We start from the raw sequence: 18,323 nt of genomic DNA, 5'->3' as shown, positions 1-18,323 counted from the left end.
TTTCTTCCAGTCCAGTGTTTCTCATGATGTACTCTGCATAGAAGTTAAATAAGCAGGGTGACAATATACAGCCTTGACGTACTCCTTTTCCTATTTGGAACCAGTCTGTTGTTCCATGTCCTGTTCTAACTGTTGCTTCCTGACCTGCATACAGATTTCTCAAGAGGCAGGTTAGGTGGTCTGGTATTCCCATCTCCTTCAGAATTTTCCACAGTTTATTGTGATCCACACAGTCAAAGGCTTTGGCATAGTCAATAAAGCAGAAACAGATGTTTTTCTGGAACTCTCTTGCTTTTTCCATGATCCAGAGGATATTGGCAATTTGATCTCTGGTTCCTCTGCCTTTTCTAAAACCAGCTTGAACATCAGGAAGTTCATGGTTCACATATTGCTGAAGCCTGGCTTGGGGAATTTTGAGCATTACTTTACTAGCATGTGAGATGAGTGCAATTGTGCAGAGGTTTGAGCATTCTTTGGCAATGCCTTTCTTTGGGATTGGAATGAAAACTGACCTTTTCCAGCCCTGTGGCCACTGCTGAGTTTTCCAAATTTGCTGGCATATTGAGTGCAGCACTTACACAGCATTATCTTTCAGGATTTGAAACAGCTCAACTGGAATTTCATCACCTCCACTAGCTTTGTTCGTAGTGATGCTTTCTAAGGCCCACTTGACTTCACATTCCAGGATGTCTGGCTCTAGATGAGTGATCACACCATCGTGATTATCCAGGTTGTGAAGATCTTTTTTGTACAAATTGTAGCTTATTGATCACTTATGTAATTATTTAACAGTGTCTTCCTCACTAAACTAGAAGCTCCATGAAATCAGGTGGTGTTAATTTTTCTTTGCCGTTTTGTCAGCATCCCGTTGAGCCACTACCATAGAATAGGCAATCTATAGTTTTGGATATCTGAATACACACACAGACAGTATTATATCATATTTCATTCATTTAACATTTTAAGGCCTTCTGTATATTTTCATAGTGTTTTGTGGTTACCGTTTTTAATGATTTAACATTTAAAAATTAAATTTTCAATTAAAACTTGAGTAACTTTTCCCAAATTCAAATCTATGAAAATACTTTATTTTAAAAATAATATGCAATCCTTTACATCTCAGAAAAAAATATATCCAGTATACTCTATCAGAATATAGTTAAATTATATTAATCCAGACATCATAAATTTTACATTTATAAAAACTTTGACCAAAGTGAAGGTAAAGCTTACTTCTGCATTTTCTATTGAAGTAAAATTGAAAAGAAAACTAGCTAAATAAGATTATCATCATCGGCACCCTCATCATCAAAATATTTCAGAGGACTATTTACCTTACAGTTCTTTTTTTTTATTAAGAGGTTAGGAGAAGGGTCTAAAATGTTTTCTTTTCCAATCAGGTCCCAGTAATGCTCATGCTGCTGGTCTTTGACACCTCAAACAGCAAAGTTTTACTGAGGAATGACTTACATGTCATAAAATTCACCTTTCTAAACATACCCATTCTAATTATAAACAGATCAATACTTTTTAGTAAATTTATTGAATTGTGCAACCATCATTACAACCCAGTGTTAGAATGGCTTCATTACCCCAGTAAGATTTCTAGTGACCATTTATAGTTACTCCCCATTCCCACCTCCAGTCCCAGGCAATGACTAATCTACTTTCCATCTTTATAATTTGCCTTTTCTGGGCATTCCATATAAATGGAATCACACAATAAAGAAAAAGATTATGAGACGATTGAAATAACACTAAAATAGATATGTGGTACCATCAGCCAGTTCCACTTCTGCAACTACTTACAATCTTGGGAAAGATGTTTAATTCCCTAGACACCCATTTCCTTATCTGCAAAATGATAGAGTTGCCCTTGGAACGTTGTCAGTATTCCTTGAAGAGAATATTCTAAATCAGGAGTTTGGGGAGCTCTCCTTAGCCACCCTCTGTTGGACTTTGTACTCCAACACACATGAAATTCATTTTGCTTCAAACATAGCTATGATACAGACATCACAAATTCAAGAATTTAGCAACCATATCAAGCTATAGAAGGCATTCATTTTCTGAATTAAACTGAACTGAATTTGGTTGGCCTCCACAAACTAGGTTTTCTTAATCCTGTAAGATCTGGGAATTTTTTTTATAAACTTTAATCTATTTGCAAAATGTTGAATAAATAAATTTTTTCCTAAAGATTATTTTCTCATTTTTTCAGAATCTCAAAAGGGCTCTTTTTAATTTTAAATTTTTTTTTAATTGAAGGATAATTTCTTTACAGAATTGTGTTGGTTTCTGCCAAACATCAATATGAATTAGCCATAGGTATACATATGTCCCCTCTCTCTTGAACCTCTCTCCCACCTTCCTCCCAATCCCGCCCCTCTAGGTTGTTACAGAGCCCCAGTTTGAGTTCTCAAAGGGGCTCTTTTACCCACTGCCACTTCTATAAATAGCACAGGTTTGTGAGGTTAGTCTGTCTCTGAAAGATACTCAGCAATCAAAACTACACAAGTTTTAATTTGGTTCACACCATGTCTGTGAGGAGGGAAATAGGAATCTTTCATCTAATGAGATTTTCATGTATAGCCAGAAAACCATTCCAACACAAATTATTAATCCATTGCACATGTTCCTGCTAGGTCCTGGAACATAGCCTCACATTCTTGTTTATAATTGCCCCCTTCTGTTTATGAATGAACACAGCAATACTCTTAGGTTGGAACTCTCAACCTAAATCAACGCTAACAAACATTCAATGTTTTCCTTTCCTTTGTTTACAAAAGCTACAAACTAAACAGGTAGTAAAATTGCTTATTTTAAAATGATGATTGCTACACATTTTATCTCCTTCATTAGTGGTTACCAAAACAAGGTCTCCAGGGGTCCTTGATGACTTGGCTCTTAGAATAGTAATGTTAATAACACGACAATGTCAATACTTCTGTGTCTGGCAAACATTAATAATCAGATCCCCCTGGGATCCCATCAAAAGCAGCAGCCTTAATGGGATCTTTGTGGCTTCAAACGTAAGTAGGTTGGGTGGGTGGTACATGATGTCTCTCAGGTCTGCCCAGCCACAGTGGCCCCAATCAAAGAATATTTGAAAACATCCTTTTTACACTTCTTGTTGCACTGGCAGGGAATTTCACATAAGAAATGGGAGCATATTTTCTAAGCATGATAGTGGATTAAAACATTCTTAACTAATTATACATACAAATGTGACCTATTTTATAACATTTTATATAGCTATACAAATACAAATCGTATCTATTCAGTTAGACCTAAATAATAGTTATTTATCTAATTTAAACCAACAAGGCCTGTATTTTACTTTTTACTTCTCTTTCTTGTTTAATACTTCCAATTTCTCACTAAAAGATGTGAAAGTTTGCTTACTGAAGAATAACAAATACCCCTTCAGATTTCTGTTAACACAGTTCAGTTCAACTAGCATTTACTACTGTAATAAATGGGATCCTACTTTCTAGTAGTAAAATACTACCTTTCATTCCAAAAAGCATCCTAGTATGAATCCTCCAATAGAGCAGTTAATGGAAAGGAAAATCCTCCAGCTGATATGGAAAATGACATTTCACACTGGTGTCCCATTTCTAAACAGAGTCCCACATAAAATACACATTTGGAGTTCATTTCAGATTTGGTTGGGGGGATGGGAATTCTAAATGGAACTCACGCTAAAATGTTCTTAAAATTAATACCTGTTGGGTCTTTGACTATAAAGCCTACCTGTGGGAAAAACAAACATTTAAAAGGACTCTGACATCCTTCCAACATAGAATAGTGAGCTACAAAGTACATCTTTAATAAGCATTACTTGTTTAGGGGCAGAAGAGTGATGGAAAGATTTGGGAAGATCAAAGACCAACTTAAAAAACAACTAAACAAGGTTTTCTGCTTAAGAGTCCCAGTAAGACAGAGAGCTTCATCATACTTTCCATACTGTGCCTTATAATGCATGATTTGTATTTTGCTTCAAGATAATTTTAAAAGAAACATCCAAAAAGGTAATGCCCTAATGGTAAGGTTTTCTCCATCACCCTCTTTCTCATCAAGTGGCCCACACTATTGAGGAATGACAATTATAAATTACCATTCTGTGGTTAATATTCACTAGGGAAAATGAGGGGAAGGCAATGGCACCCCACTCCAGTACTCTTGCCTGGAAAATCCCATGGATGGAGGAGCCTGGTGGGCTTCAGTCCATGGGGTCGCTAAGAGTTGGACACGACTGAGCGACTTCACTTTCACTTTTCACTTTCATGCATTGGAGAAGGAAACGGCAACCCCACTCCAGTGTTGTTGCCTGGAGAATCCCAGGGATGGGGGAGCCTGGTGGGCTGCCATCTATGGGGTCGCACTGAGTTGGACACGACTGAAGCGACTTAGCAGCAGCAGGGAAAATAAAAGAGAAAATCAGTTTTTAAGCAGATAGCAGTTTCATTCTATAAAACTGACATTAATTGTTCCTAAATAATATGAACTGTTTTGAGGATCCAAAGAATAGAAAGTAATCAAAATGTTTTTGGAATCCATAAATTCATACATTTCAAACAGTACCCATCACCTTGTCATTAAACCTCAACATTAAAGCCTGAATAATATAAACTCGTAATTATGTGAGATTTTGTGAATAAGGCATTTGCTCCTATAAGTGGGTTTTAGAGGAATGTGGATATTTTGATGGAACTGTATAACCATAGACATGCCCTTCCTTTTACCTTAATCTGTCAGACTGAGAAAAATCATGAGATTTTTAAAGCTGGTACTCCAATAACTAGTTTAGAACTGACAACTCAAATAGCTAGCTAAACATATGCTCATAGACACCCACTTCAATGCAGAAACAGTGACCTGTGCTACTGACTATTCTACACGAATAATAATCCTTTCTCTTGCTGCCTACTCATCAATTGATTTTTTTTTTTAAGGCATGTGTCTCTTTAAAGTATATTGATCCTTGCTGACAAGAGAAGCATATAACCCAGTATCCTCTGATAAGTCTAACTCATAGAATGATGGATCTCTGAAAGATATCACAGTGAGATCAATTGTTGGTGATGATAACATTCTTTAGCACATGCAGAGCAACATACGAGTGTTAAACTTACAAGTAATTTCCTCATCTATAAGTGAAAATGACATGTGCGTCTTCAATACATCTGCTGCTGCTGCTGCTGCTGCTGCTGCTAAGTCGCTTCAGTCGTGTCTGACTCTGTGCGACCCCATAGATGGCAGCCCACCAGGCACCCCCATCCCTGGGATTCTCCAGGCAAGAACACTGGAGTGGGTTGCCATTTCCTTTGCCAAGGCATGAAAGTGAAAAGTGAAAGTGAAGTCGCTCAGTCGTGTCCAACTCTTAGCGATCCCATAGACGGCAGCCTACCAGGCTCCTCTGCCCATGGGATTTTCCAGGCAAGAGTACTGGAGTGGGTTGCCATTGCCTTCTCTGTTCAATACATCAAAACCCCTCAAAACTATCCACAAAGTTGGTGAGACAGTTTCACTAGCTCCAGCAAAAGATGTGTGTTTAAGGCCTTCTCAGATTATCCAGGGAACCCATGCTGGAGGAGTAAAGAAAGACTTTCAACTCACCAAACAATCAGCAATTGCTTCTACCTAAACTATCAAGGTTCACTGAGGTCTACCCAGAAGTCAGTCATAAGATTTCATAGTATGGCTATTCCAAATACAAAAGTCTCAGAGTTTCTGCCAAAAATTGATGCGAGACTGTATACAGTATACACACACACATACACACCCTACACACACACATACACTATAGTCATTGGGAAGGTGAAAAATCATGAAGGGAATTATCTGCAGATTTTGAAATAGTGATGTGTGTTTTGGGAGTTCTCAAACTTAGGTGCTAAACATTTCCACAGCAGCTTGTACCTACAGAAAGCTTCAGATTTATTTTTATTAATATCCTAGCATCACAGAAGCAGCTCAAATGCCACAAGAATCTGTTTCTAAGGTAACTCACTAGGCACCCTCACATAAATAGCTTGGAAAATAGAGCTGCTCATATTCCGACTGTAAAGTGCCCAGATCTGTTGAAGGACTTTTAGTAGCTTCCCAACCTTCAACCTAATGTCTCCCATCACCAGCAATCAGCTAGCTGTGTAACATGGTCATTTGCTGGGTTGAATTCTTGAGCAAGGGACAATAATCCATCATCTAAATTGCAAGAAAATAAACAGCAAAGGATGGAAAATTTAAAGAGACAGATCTATTCCCTCTTGGGCAAAGAAAACAAGGAAATGGAGACAAATAGGGTGTAATTTAGAAACAAAATGTCTTTGTTAATAAATGTTGAAACTGGGTGATGGATACATGGGCTTCATTATACCATTCTCTATTTTCCTATAAGTTTGAAAATTTCCACAATAAAAAGATATTTTTAAAATGAATATCTCTTCCCAGCCTCCCTACCATAATACACTGAAGGAAACAGGGATTCAAAGATATTAAGTAAGCTCCTCTGATGGTTAATTTTATATGCCAAGTTGGCTGGGCCACAGTGCCCAGATCTTTGATCAAATATTACTCTGGATATTTCTGTGAGGGTGTTTTTTGTGGATGAAATTAACAATTAAAACAGTGAACTTGTGTAAAGCAGATTTCCTTTCATAAAGTGCATGAGCTAGACCTGATCAGCTGAAGACCTTAACAGAGAGTGACCTCCCCTGAGCAAGGAGGAAAGTCACCAGTAGATGACCTTCAGACATCAATTGCAACATTTGCTTTTTCCTGGGTCTCTAATGTATCAAACTGCCCTGCAGATTTGGGACATGCCAGCCTCTGTAAGATAATAGGCTAATTCCTAAAAAAACATAAAAGAAAAAAATAACAGAACCAATATAATGTATTTGTGTGTTTATCTCTCTCCACCCAACAGTGAGCAAGATGTGCTCTACCACATCTAAGGCCAATCTCTCCATCCTGTCAATTAGTCTTTATTTTAGGCCCTTACAGCATGTATAATAATCTATAATTATTTTATTTGCTTCTTCACTTTCAGTTTTATCTTTCTGTCATTATCCAAAAATGGAATTTCCAAGAGAGTGGGGACTATATCTCTTTTTATCATTTTTTCCCCAGGATTTAGAAACTGAGTAACATAACATTGATTCTTACTAAATAATATTGAATAGATGAATGAATAGTCTCAACCCAGTAACTTTTCAACTGCATTCTTTGGAATTTTTACCCATCAAACAAGGTTCAGTCAGTCCTACTTTGATGGGTTTGTTAAGATCATTCTCACTTATTTGTGTCTTAAGTCACCAAAACAAGTAACTAGACACCACAATGAATATTACCAAGGCTTATTCTGGTGTTTAAACTCTTAAGCTACTTACAGCTTTACATCTCAGGTATAAGTTGAAACATATGAAACTTCCAACCTACGAAAACAGTAATTTCAAAAGGTTTGACCTAATATAACACATACTTAGAAAAATATGAAATAGCATAGCACACATGAAAGCATTAAAATAGGAAGAGAAGATACTTTTCAGTTTAGACTGTTAACAAGTGGACTTCCCCCTCTAGGCATTATTCTCCAGGTTGGGTCTTTTTTTGCATAAGCCTCACTGGGGAAGGGTGACAAGAAGAAAAGAGAGGCTATTCCATTTATTCCACTATTTAAGGACAAAAAGATGCAATGAGGGGAGATGATGGGAGGGGTTGAAGCCTTCAACTTTATAAAATAGCAAATTCATAATTTTAAAACAAACTGTTGTACAACCCAAAAGTTTATAAATTGTATCAAAAGCATTTCAGTGGTATTGACAGGTTTTAATCATCCTATTGGAAAAAGGAGGGAGGGGCATTTTAGCCTTTTCTTGATGCCAACAAAGGTCCATCTAGTCAAGGCTATTGTTTTTCCAGTGGTCATGTATGGATGTGAGAGTTGGACTGTGAAGAAAGCTGAGTGCTGAAGAATTGATGCTTTTGAACTGTGGTGTTGGAGAAGACTCTTGAGAGTCCCTTGGACTGCAAGGAGATCCAACCAGTCCATCCTAAAGAAGATCAGTCCTGGGTGTTCATCAGAAGGACTGATGTTGAAGTTGAAACTCCAATACTTTGGCCACCTGATGCGAAGAACTGACTCATTTGAAAAGACCCTCATGCTGGGAAAGATTGAAGACAGGAGGAGAAGGGGACAACAGAGGATGAGATGGTTGGATGGCATCATCGACTCGATGGACATGGGTTTGGGTGGACTCTGGGAGTTGGTGATGGACAGGGAGGCCTGGCATGCTGCGGTTCATGGGTTCACAAAGAGTTGGACACGACTGAGCGACTGAACTGACTGACTAACTGATTGATTCTAAAATACTTGATCAGTCCAAACCCAAAACCACCCCCACAGACCTGCAGGCAAAGAAAATACAACTTTAAAGACAGCAAAGAAAACCTCCCAGAAAAGAGAATGAATTGTATTGCTTTTATATTATCCTTTAAGACACCTTTTTCAACGTATACTTTATTCATCAATCATACTAAACATCAAATACAAAGAAACCAACACTGTTTATTTACAACTGCAGGATGGGTACTTGGGTAAATGTCCTTCTCTGTCTTAAGAAGCTAATACTAATGATGATGATGATGATGAATCTATCCCTGTCCAATATCAATACCCTTTATATATATATATATATATTTACATCTATTTCAGATCCTGATTCATACCATTTGTAAAATGTGTCATTGCCCTTTCTTATTTGGGCATAAAAGGAAAATGGAATATAGGCACAATAATTCAGAAAACAATGGAACGTTACAAAGATGGACAGCCAAATTCTTCTGTCTCGGTCCAATTTACTAAAATTTTGTAAACTCAGAATCTTGAGTATAAATTACAGATGGTTATAATTTGACAACTTTGAATAATCTTATAGACACTTTTTCTAAATAATTTTTCCTTTTTTAAAATCCCTGTGCAGAAGTCATCTGCTAAGAGTGCCATGGTATACATGGGGTGATAGGGAGGGGAAGCATCGTAAAGGAAAAGCTTGCCTGCTGACCAAGGTAGAACTGAAATAAAACAGTCAGGGAAAGAAATAGGTGGGCAACCACCAGATGGATACTTTGTGGGCAGAAATAAATGTGAATTGGGCCAGCATTAACATTGCTCAAGCTCTACCCTCTCCAGCGTGAAAGGGGATGTTAGCAGTGAACACACCCCTTCCATCCATGGCACTCCACCGCAGCCACACCTTTAAATTACCTGGTATTCTTTTTAAACCTGTACAGTTTGCCTCACTACTGTCACTCCCTATTCTGATATAATTAGTTTGCAGTGGGATTTGATCACTGGTTGTTTTTTAAAAGCCTCCCAGGATTGAGACTCAGTGTAGTTCAACTGGGCTCGCAGCTGGGAAACACTCTGTCTGCTGATTATAGTCTATACCAAAAATATCTGACCAGCTTTTGTTATCTCTTTGTAAGAATCATTCTAACCCAGATGGAGAATGTGAAATACCACTGTTCAAGGATAATGGAGGAAGAAAAAATTTCTATTCAATTCATCAACTCTCCTAATGCTAAATGGTGGTCCCTAAAAAGATATATCCATGTTCTAGTCCCCGAAACCTTGAATGGTGGAAGGATATTTGCAGGTGTGACTATGTTAAGGATCTTTAGATCTTCCTAGATTATCAGGGTGAGACCTAAATCCAATGACAAGTGGCAGAGAGAAGACACACATAGGAGGAGGTAATGTGAAGATGGAAGCGGAGACGGGCATGAAACAGGCACAAGCGCAAGAATGCCAAGGATAGTTGGCAGCCACTTGAGGCTGGGAGAGAGTGTGAACACCTTGATTTCAAACCTCTGGTCCCCAGAACTGTGCGGAAAATCAATTTATGTTCTTTTAAAACACCAAGTTTGTGATCATTTGTGTGGCAGCCACAGGGAAACCAAACCATCCTCCAAATCCTCCCTTTCCCCTACTTTCTCCCATCCCAGAAGTTCAAAAGCATGAAAGAGTGGCTTGCGTTGAGAAGAACAGGTGGGCAAAAGAGTAGTGCAATTAAGACGTTAGCATCTGACATTAATCAGTTTTTGGATATGAGTCTCTACTTTGCCACTTAATACCTTGGAAAACAATTCATCCCTCAAAGCCTCTGTTGCCTCATCTATAACATGGAGATTTTAATAGTATCTACGTACTGAATTATGCTGTAAGAAGGTTGTACGTGAACATACTCTGACCTAAATGCAGAACTGAAACCAAAAGTATCTGACAACCACAGCCATCATGACCCAAGCAGATAAAGGTGGGGCTGGTCGGAGCTCCTGCTAGACCAGAAGTTAATCATCCCAATGCAGGTGAAGGGGTGGGAGTAGTCTTGAGGAGGAACTGGCCAGTTGGGCTTTCCAACCAACTGGTAGGTAGGGAGACACTGTCACATGTGAACCACCTCACTCCCAAGCTCCAGCTGGCACAGCTGACTGCTGAGCCCTGGCTGAGCACCAGCTTTGCTTAAATGTACAAAAGCTGTCAACACCCTGTCTGGGTTTCCCAGGTGGCACTAGTTGTTAAAAAAAAAAAAAAAATCTGCCAGTGCAGGAGACTTAAGAGGTACAGGTTTGACCCCTGGGTCAAGAAGATCCCCTGGAGGAGGTCATGGCAACCCACTCCAGTATTCTTGCCGGGAAAATCCCATGGACAGAGGAGCCTGGTGGGCTACAGTCCATAGGGTCGCCAAGAGTTGGACCCAGCTGAAGCAACTGAGCATGCAGACACACTCTGTCTCATGGGGCTCTTGTCTGTCACCTCCACGCCTTCCCATGCTCCATGGTGAGACACTAAACTTCAGCCTGCTTCCTTAGTCAGTCAGTTTCATTTGGGATCAATAATCAGTTTGGGGGATTTGCACTCCCACTCCACGCTCTTGTTCATCAGAGAGCAATGGGCACAGATGTGTGCTCATTTGCTATGATGTGCTATTCCTCCCTGCTGGCTCCCCTGACCCGCAGAGGAGTGTTAGCCTTTGTCTCTACAGCCTTCCCAGGGAAGGCTGTGTACCTGCAGTACCTCCTAGGATCCTTCCAGGCAAGACAGGTACATAATTTGAAGACCCAGTGCAAAAATGGAAGGACCTTTGGTTCAAAAACCATTAAGAATTTCAAGAGGGCAACAGCAGAGCACTAACCCAAGAGAAGCGTCCCTTTCTGGCATGGAGCCCTGTGCAGCTGCACCGTTTATGTGCTCTTGAATCCAGTCCTGGCTCTAGGAGGCCTCAGGCGGTGTGCTCCCCAGCCTCTGATACAGGCCACCCACCACAAGGTGCGACTACTCCCTAGCAGGAAGACAGTGCTCCTAGACTGCTACTGTCTTCTCCCCAGAGGGTCATGCAGAAACTCCTAAACCCTATGTGACGTGAGCTACTCAGTGAGGAACTGTGCTAGAAATCGTCTCCAGGTCTCTCCTCGCATCCCCACCAGTATGTTCCACCTCTGCAGCAGCCATGCTGGGCCCACGTGGGACCCATGTGAGGCAGTCTCCAGCCACCCTCCCCAAGGGGATGCACATGGCGCTCTGCTTTTCGTCACTTCCTCGGGCCATGTTGGACTCCGATCTTCTCACTACGACCACAGCAGGTGGCCCCACACCCGCCACCCTTCTCAGGGTCCAGGCAACTTTCAAGCCCTCCAAATCTCTTTTCCTGTAGTCCCTCCAAGCCATGGGCTGCCCTTCCCAGTGGTGGAAAGCCTTTCTTCTTCTCCTCCCTGCCTGGGAGGAACCACCCTCCTGTACATCCTCCATCCTTTCTATACTGTGCTTCTGGAAATTAAGCTCTCTGCTCCAACTTCTAAATGTTGCCTTTGATACATAAAGAAAGCTTCTGAGGGAAAAACAAACAAAACAAAATCTTATCTCTCTTTCAAAACTACGATTCTTTAAAAACTATTATTTCACCATGGGATTTTTATTTTTAATCAACTTTTATCTCAACACTGAACATTTCCACCAATTAAAAATGAATAAAATTTTTTAAAACACTGAACAATGGCTTCTTTGTTACAACCCATATCTACCCTTCCCCCAAAGCGTTCACTACCAATAAATAACACAAGTACTTTGCATTAAGAAGTCAAATAATCCATGTAACAGACTTAGCAAGTGTGTGAATAGTAAATGCTAAATAAATGATAGCCATCAATTATCATTATCTAATTATTATTATTACCTATGTTATTAGGAAGAAACTGTTTCAGTTCTTTATCCCTTACCTACATTCAGATAAATGATATGTGAAAATCCATTGAATTTTGAAAACAATATATAGTCTAAAAGGCATTTTTGTGGGGCAAATTATTTTGTACAATGGGCTCAGAAAATAAACTGTCATGTCTGCTTCTCTAATATTATCACAGAAACAAAAAAAAATTATTTTATTCTTCAGAACCTCACACATATATTAGATTATAATGATTAGGTTGCTAATATCCAGCCCTTTTTGATATATAAAAATGGAAATTTCATATGGTTCAACCTCAGAGTAAGATGGTCTTGTTGGTTTTTAATCATTTTCATTAGGTCTCCTCCATTCGTAGACTGAGACCTAGGGAAGAAATTGCTAGGGTAACCCCAAGGATCAAATAGGACTGCATTGTAGCAATGGGGAGAAACCTAGCCCAGACTCACAAATTTGCAAGTGAGGACTTAAGACCCAGAGAAGTGAAGTGAACCTCCCAAAATACCACAGCCAATTAGAGGCAAAACTAAGCTCTGGCTGTCTTCACTGTGTCTCTTTCTACCATACCAGGCTGCCTTCCTCCCTTCCTAACATTTGTCAAAATATGTTGAGAACATCCCATCTTCACTGAGAAGTCAGGGCTCTGCAGATGATAATTAAGGCAGACATCAAAAGTTAGATAAAATCTGGGCTAGAGCAACATTTTTCAAAGACTCTTGATCAATAATAATTAAACTTTCAAAGGAGAAATGTCAAAATGAAGGTGTTTGTTTCTAAGTTGTAATTTGTAGATTCTCCTGATTAAACTATTTTTAAAGCTCCCTTCAGATGATCCCACTCTGAGTGTTGCTTGAGCTAACAGCTTCTGGTTCATGCTTTATTGTTATTGTTTCAATATTATCTTCAACTTATTTGCAAGTATAATTCATAATTGTCTCTAAATTACTCAGATAACATGTCAAACAAGACAAAAAGAAAATAATCTTAGATAGCTCTAACCTTAGTTCTTTGTACTTATTAGAGTCTGAAAAGGAGAAAACATCACCAACTTTAATCTCCCAATTTAAGTAATGAATACAAGTGTGATGTCACTCCTAGAAGCCACTACTATGACTGGAATTGTGTTAATACTACACAACCATGGTGAAAGTTCTATTAGGCCTTCTACCATAGGCATCATGCTGGTATCCTTACAAAATTAATTCACATAATCAAGACCAACCCTTTAAGGGGTGTGTTGACGACCCCGATATACAGATAAGGAAAACATTTAGAATGGTTCCATAATTTGCCTCAGTCATACAACTAGTGAGGGTGAGTTGCTGAAAGAGGAAAGAATCACTATGAACCCTAACTCCATATCACCTCATGACCAAGCAGAAGTCTCACCTATGTCTCAGCTAAAACAATAGTGGCTAAAGCATTTGTAAGTCCAGATATCACATGAAAAATTCTATTTTAAATATTCCACTCTGTTTTCAGAAGACAAGCCAGATGTCTCAAGTGGAGTTCAAAAACTAAGGCTACTGCAACAGTAAGAATGCCCAATCAACTGTCAGAACTACACTTTACACCCCTTCCATTATTCTCCCCTATGGTGATTTTAAGAGACATTGCACACTCTTTGATACTGTTTCCTTAAAAAGTGGACCTTAATTCCCCTTCCCTGAAGATAGACTGTACTTAGTAAACGACCAGAATGTGGTGGAGGAGATATTGAATGACCTTCCTAGACTAGGTCATTAAAAAACTGACTTTCTCTTGCTCTCCTCTCTTGGATCATTCACTCTGGGGGAAGCCAGCTGCCATGTGAAAAATATATTCAAGCAGCTCTGCGGAGGGTTCACATAGCTACTAAAGCCTTCTGCCTGGAAGTGAAGTCATCAGCCCCAATCAAGCCTTTAGATGGCTGCAGCTGACATTCTGATTGCAGCATCATGAAAAACTCTGATCTGTAATAACCACTCAACTAAGCTAACCCCATATTCATCAACTTTGAAAACTGTGAGATAATAAATATTTGTTGTGGGGTAATTTGTTAAAGCAATAAGTAATTAATACATGACAGTGAAGTGAAAGTGTTAGCTGTTCAGTCGTGTCCAACTCTTTGTGACTCCAGGGACTGTATCCCACCAGGATCCTCTGTCTATGAAATTCTCTAGGCAAGAAAACCACAGTGGGCTGCCATTTCCTCCTCCAGAGGATCTTCCTGATCCAGAGATCAAACCCAGTCTCTTACGTTGCAGGTGTATTCTTTACCATCTGAGCCATAAGGGAAGCCCCCTATTCATCAATTTTGAAAACTGTGAGATAATAAATATTTTCGTGAGGGGTAATTTGTTAAAGTAATAGATAATTAATACATAATTATTCCTAAATTATGCCTTTTATTATAGCAAAGTGAACAAGTTAAACCATATTTACATAAGGTACCATACCAATAAATCAAATATTGTCATTGGTCCAGGCTGTGGGATAGCTAAGGGGTGTTTTCCTCAAGGCCTTGCCCCAGCTCAAACACATAATGTAAGACTGTCCCTCCACCAGTTGTCATGCCCCACCCATGGGCCATGGGGGAGAAGAGTGAGAATCAGACTAACAAATTTTTTTTAAAAGCCAAGTGGTTACCTATAAAATAAGAGTACTGTCTTTAAACGTCCAGCTTTTGTGTGATTATAATCACTTTGTGATAACATCCTGTATCACAAAGTTCTATCCTTCAGTAATCGAAAATAGAATATGTTCTTTAAGAACCAGAAGCCGATTATTTCTTTTAGTGTGTTATTTTCCCCATTAAATTGAAGGGAGGAAGTTAGTAAGTGAAGTGGTAGATTCAATGAACTTAAAACCTCCCTTTAGAAAAGTGACTGTTGCCATACAAGGTGGGGAATGGCCCTAAGCACTGAAAATCTCAGAAACATCTAACCAAAGTGAAGTGTCAATATCATTCCAAAATAATGAAACCAAAACACATCAAGGCTCTTGTCAATCAAAATCCTTTTTTTTTTTTTTCCTTTTCCTTCAAGCATTAGTCAGAGGGAAACTCAACACAGACATCTAAAAAGCTAAGAAGACGGGAACCGGTGGTCAGCCTTTTCCCATCTGCTCTTTGGACCCTAAAGAGAGCATTACTTTCCTAAAGCTAATGTATTCTTTGGTAATGTCCATTCATCATGCCACCACAGCAGCTGCTAAACTGCTCATGTGTGACTTCTTAATGGGGTCCATCCAGGAACAGTGACATTCCTTCCCCGACCAAAACCACAGCCAATGCCAAGCTCAGGAGACTGCGAAGCATAATGCTTACCTGGTCCTTTGCAGATTCCAGTCTTGTCTTTAGAGTGCTTTCTCTTCCCGCGTTGCTCCAGGCATGGAAGGCCTCCTGTGGTCTCGAAACTCAGCTTCTTGTTGATGAAGAGGAAGAGGACAACCAGAAGAACAAGAAAGACCCCAGCTGCAGACAAGAAACCGATGGCCTCGGGAGGGACTAGCAAGAGAACACAAAGGAAAAAATATCACCAAGCGAACCACCTTTTAGTTCTAACAACTGATCAAAGTTATCTGGAATCTTCACAATTATGAGAATGCCAGATACTCTGCAAGTCCTGACCTGCTGGCATCCCCAGCACTGTGTACAGGGGAAAGGAAAGGACTATTGCCAGGTCCATCAGGCTAGGCTGGCTCCTAGATGACAGACCTCCATTCCTTTACACATATGGCTTCTTCTGCCTATAATATAACTCCTCTGGCCCCTCTCCTTCACTTAATATTCAACAGCAAGCATGCAAGCTATTAGATATCAGTCAAATGAGTTGCGTTTGAATATGGCTGACCAGTGCTATAAAAGCAAGTCTTTTAAAAATACAACTGCTTAAAACTTAGAAAAACTAATTATACAAGACAAAGTTGCAGACATACATCCTTCAAATTAGCAATTGGAGGAAAGTCATTTCCTGGATATTGTCTTTCTAATTCAACTAAGCAACACATGATGGTGATGATTACCAATGGTAAGAAACCAATGACAAGAAAATTCCTAATCTGTGCATCCATATTATAAATTAGAATTATATTTTGAATGCTAATATTTTAGAATTTTGGAAGATCAATTTCCATCTTCCCCTGTCCCCTCCTCATCAAAAAATTCCCAAGCTTTAAATGACTCTGTGCTGCCCAGGTCCATAGTCCCAGCTATTGAGTTCAGCTCTCAGGTACATAGAACAGAAAGGTCAGAGCTAGTTCCAGGTTGAGAGAAGATTCCTTCAAAGAAATGTCATTTGAGTAAAGACAACATTTCATAAAGAAATCCAAAAATCAAGTTGTATAAAGGAATCAATCACAAAGCAGGTGTCAGGAAGAGTTATTCAAGGCAATTGGGTATACGTGAAAGCTTATGAAAATGACTCTCCTGAGAGTAGTTTTAATTCTTGAGCAGGTTTAATATGTGGATTAATAATATGAAGAGATAATATACAGCTCATGCTACCTTCCAGATAGAGAAAGGATGAATCAAACCAGTCCCAACCCTATGAAAAGAAAATAAATGGCACTGCCTCACTAAATCAATCCAGTGGCAAGCCAGAAAAAGAACAAACAAGACAAAAATAGCTTTGTAATCTGCAAAATGATAATAGTGCCTGCTTATCAAAACCAACATATATTGTGAATTTAAAAAGTATGCATGCATTGATTATTTCCTCTGCCTCTAGAGGCAACACAGGTAGCAACGTTTACTGGCATACGTTCAGCAGTCACACCACCTGGGAAGAAATCACAATTTGCCACTTGTTATCTGTGTGGCCTTGAGCAAATTATTTAACCTCTCTGTGCTTCAGTTTTCTAAGTAATAAAAGAGGACAATAAATATAGCTACATTAAAGATTAAATGAGCTAACACATGGAAAATAACCTGTATGGTACCAAGCACATAGAGCGTTCTCAAAGAGGAATTAACATCTCCCTCAGTAGCATCATTATCAGCTTTGCAGACCTTTTAAAATACCTAGGAGCAGTCAAATATGAGATGGATGCGTTGCTTTGTACACAGGCTGTGCTCCACACCCCATTTCCCTCTCTTGCATTAATTATCCCAGAGGGATGGGGAAGGGATAAAGTAGGAGCCTGAGAATAGCAGCTACAAACTACTACATATAAAATAGATTAAAAAAAACAAGGTCCTATTGTATAGCACCAGGAACTATATTCAATAACCTATAATAAACCATAATGGAAAATGATGTGAAAAAGAATATGTCTGTATATGTATAGCTTAAACATTTCACAGTACACCTGAAACTAACACTGTAAATCAGCTACACTTAAAATCATCTCTATCTCCCCCCTCCCACCAATTCTTGTATTTTCAACTACTTCCCTTAGTAGAGACCACATTGTTTTCACCTGCATTAAAAATAATGTCACTGTCTCCCATCCTTAAGAGCCCCTCCTCGTCACCATATGCTCTCTTCAACCATGCTGCTGCTGCTGCTGCTAAGTCACTTCAGTCGTGTCCGACTCTGTGCGACCCCAGAGACGGCAGACCACCAGGCTCCCCCGTCCCTGGGATTCTCCAGGCAAGAACACTGGAGTGGGTTGCCATTTCCTTCTCCAATGCATGAAAGTGAAAAGTGAAAGTGAAGTCGCTCAGTCGTGTCTGACTCCTAGGGACCCCATGGACTGCAGCCCACCAGGCACCTCCATCCATGGGACTTTCCAGGCAGGAGTACTGGAGTGGGGTGCCATTGCCTTCTCTGCTCTTCAACCATAGCCCTGCTTTTTCCCAGTCACAACTGACCATCTTCAGAGTACCCTACACTCACCTCCACTTTCTTACCTCCAAAGCCTCTAGGATCCTTTACCCAGATTCCCACTGATCTCCAAGTACCCAGCCTTACCCCTCAACAAATCCCTTCTCCACAAAGCAGCCAGAGTGATCCTTCTGAAGTAAGTCTGATTTGTTCAATTGCCCCACTAAAGCCCTCTGCAGTGGGTTTAATTGTGACCCCCAAAAGAGACATCCACCTTGAATCTCAGAATGTGACCTTATTTAAAATAAATTAGGGTAGGATCTTCAGA

General features: G+C 39.6%; 1 protein-coding gene across 1 annotated transcript in view; it reads right to left on the bottom strand.

The window, feature by feature from the left end:
* Positions 1 to 18,323, bottom strand: part of SYT16 (synaptotagmin 16) — a 288,505-nt gene that overhangs the window by 129,229 nt on the left and 140,953 nt on the right. Inside the window, exon 2 of the mRNA XM_052647376.1 lies at positions 15,556 to 15,735. Within this exon, the coding sequence (XP_052503336.1) occupies positions 15,556 to 15,735 (180 nt within the window). The remainder of the gene's footprint in view (positions 1 to 15,555; positions 15,736 to 18,323) is intronic.

Source organism: Budorcas taxicolor, chromosome 10 (assembly GCF_023091745.1).
Source record: "Budorcas taxicolor isolate Tak-1 chromosome 10, Takin1.1, whole genome shotgun sequence".
NCBI classification, from domain to species: domain Eukaryota; kingdom Metazoa; phylum Chordata; class Mammalia; order Artiodactyla; family Bovidae; genus Budorcas; species Budorcas taxicolor.
The sequence above is the reverse complement of the archived record's forward strand: the minus strand, read 5'-3'. Positions and strand labels throughout refer to the sequence as shown.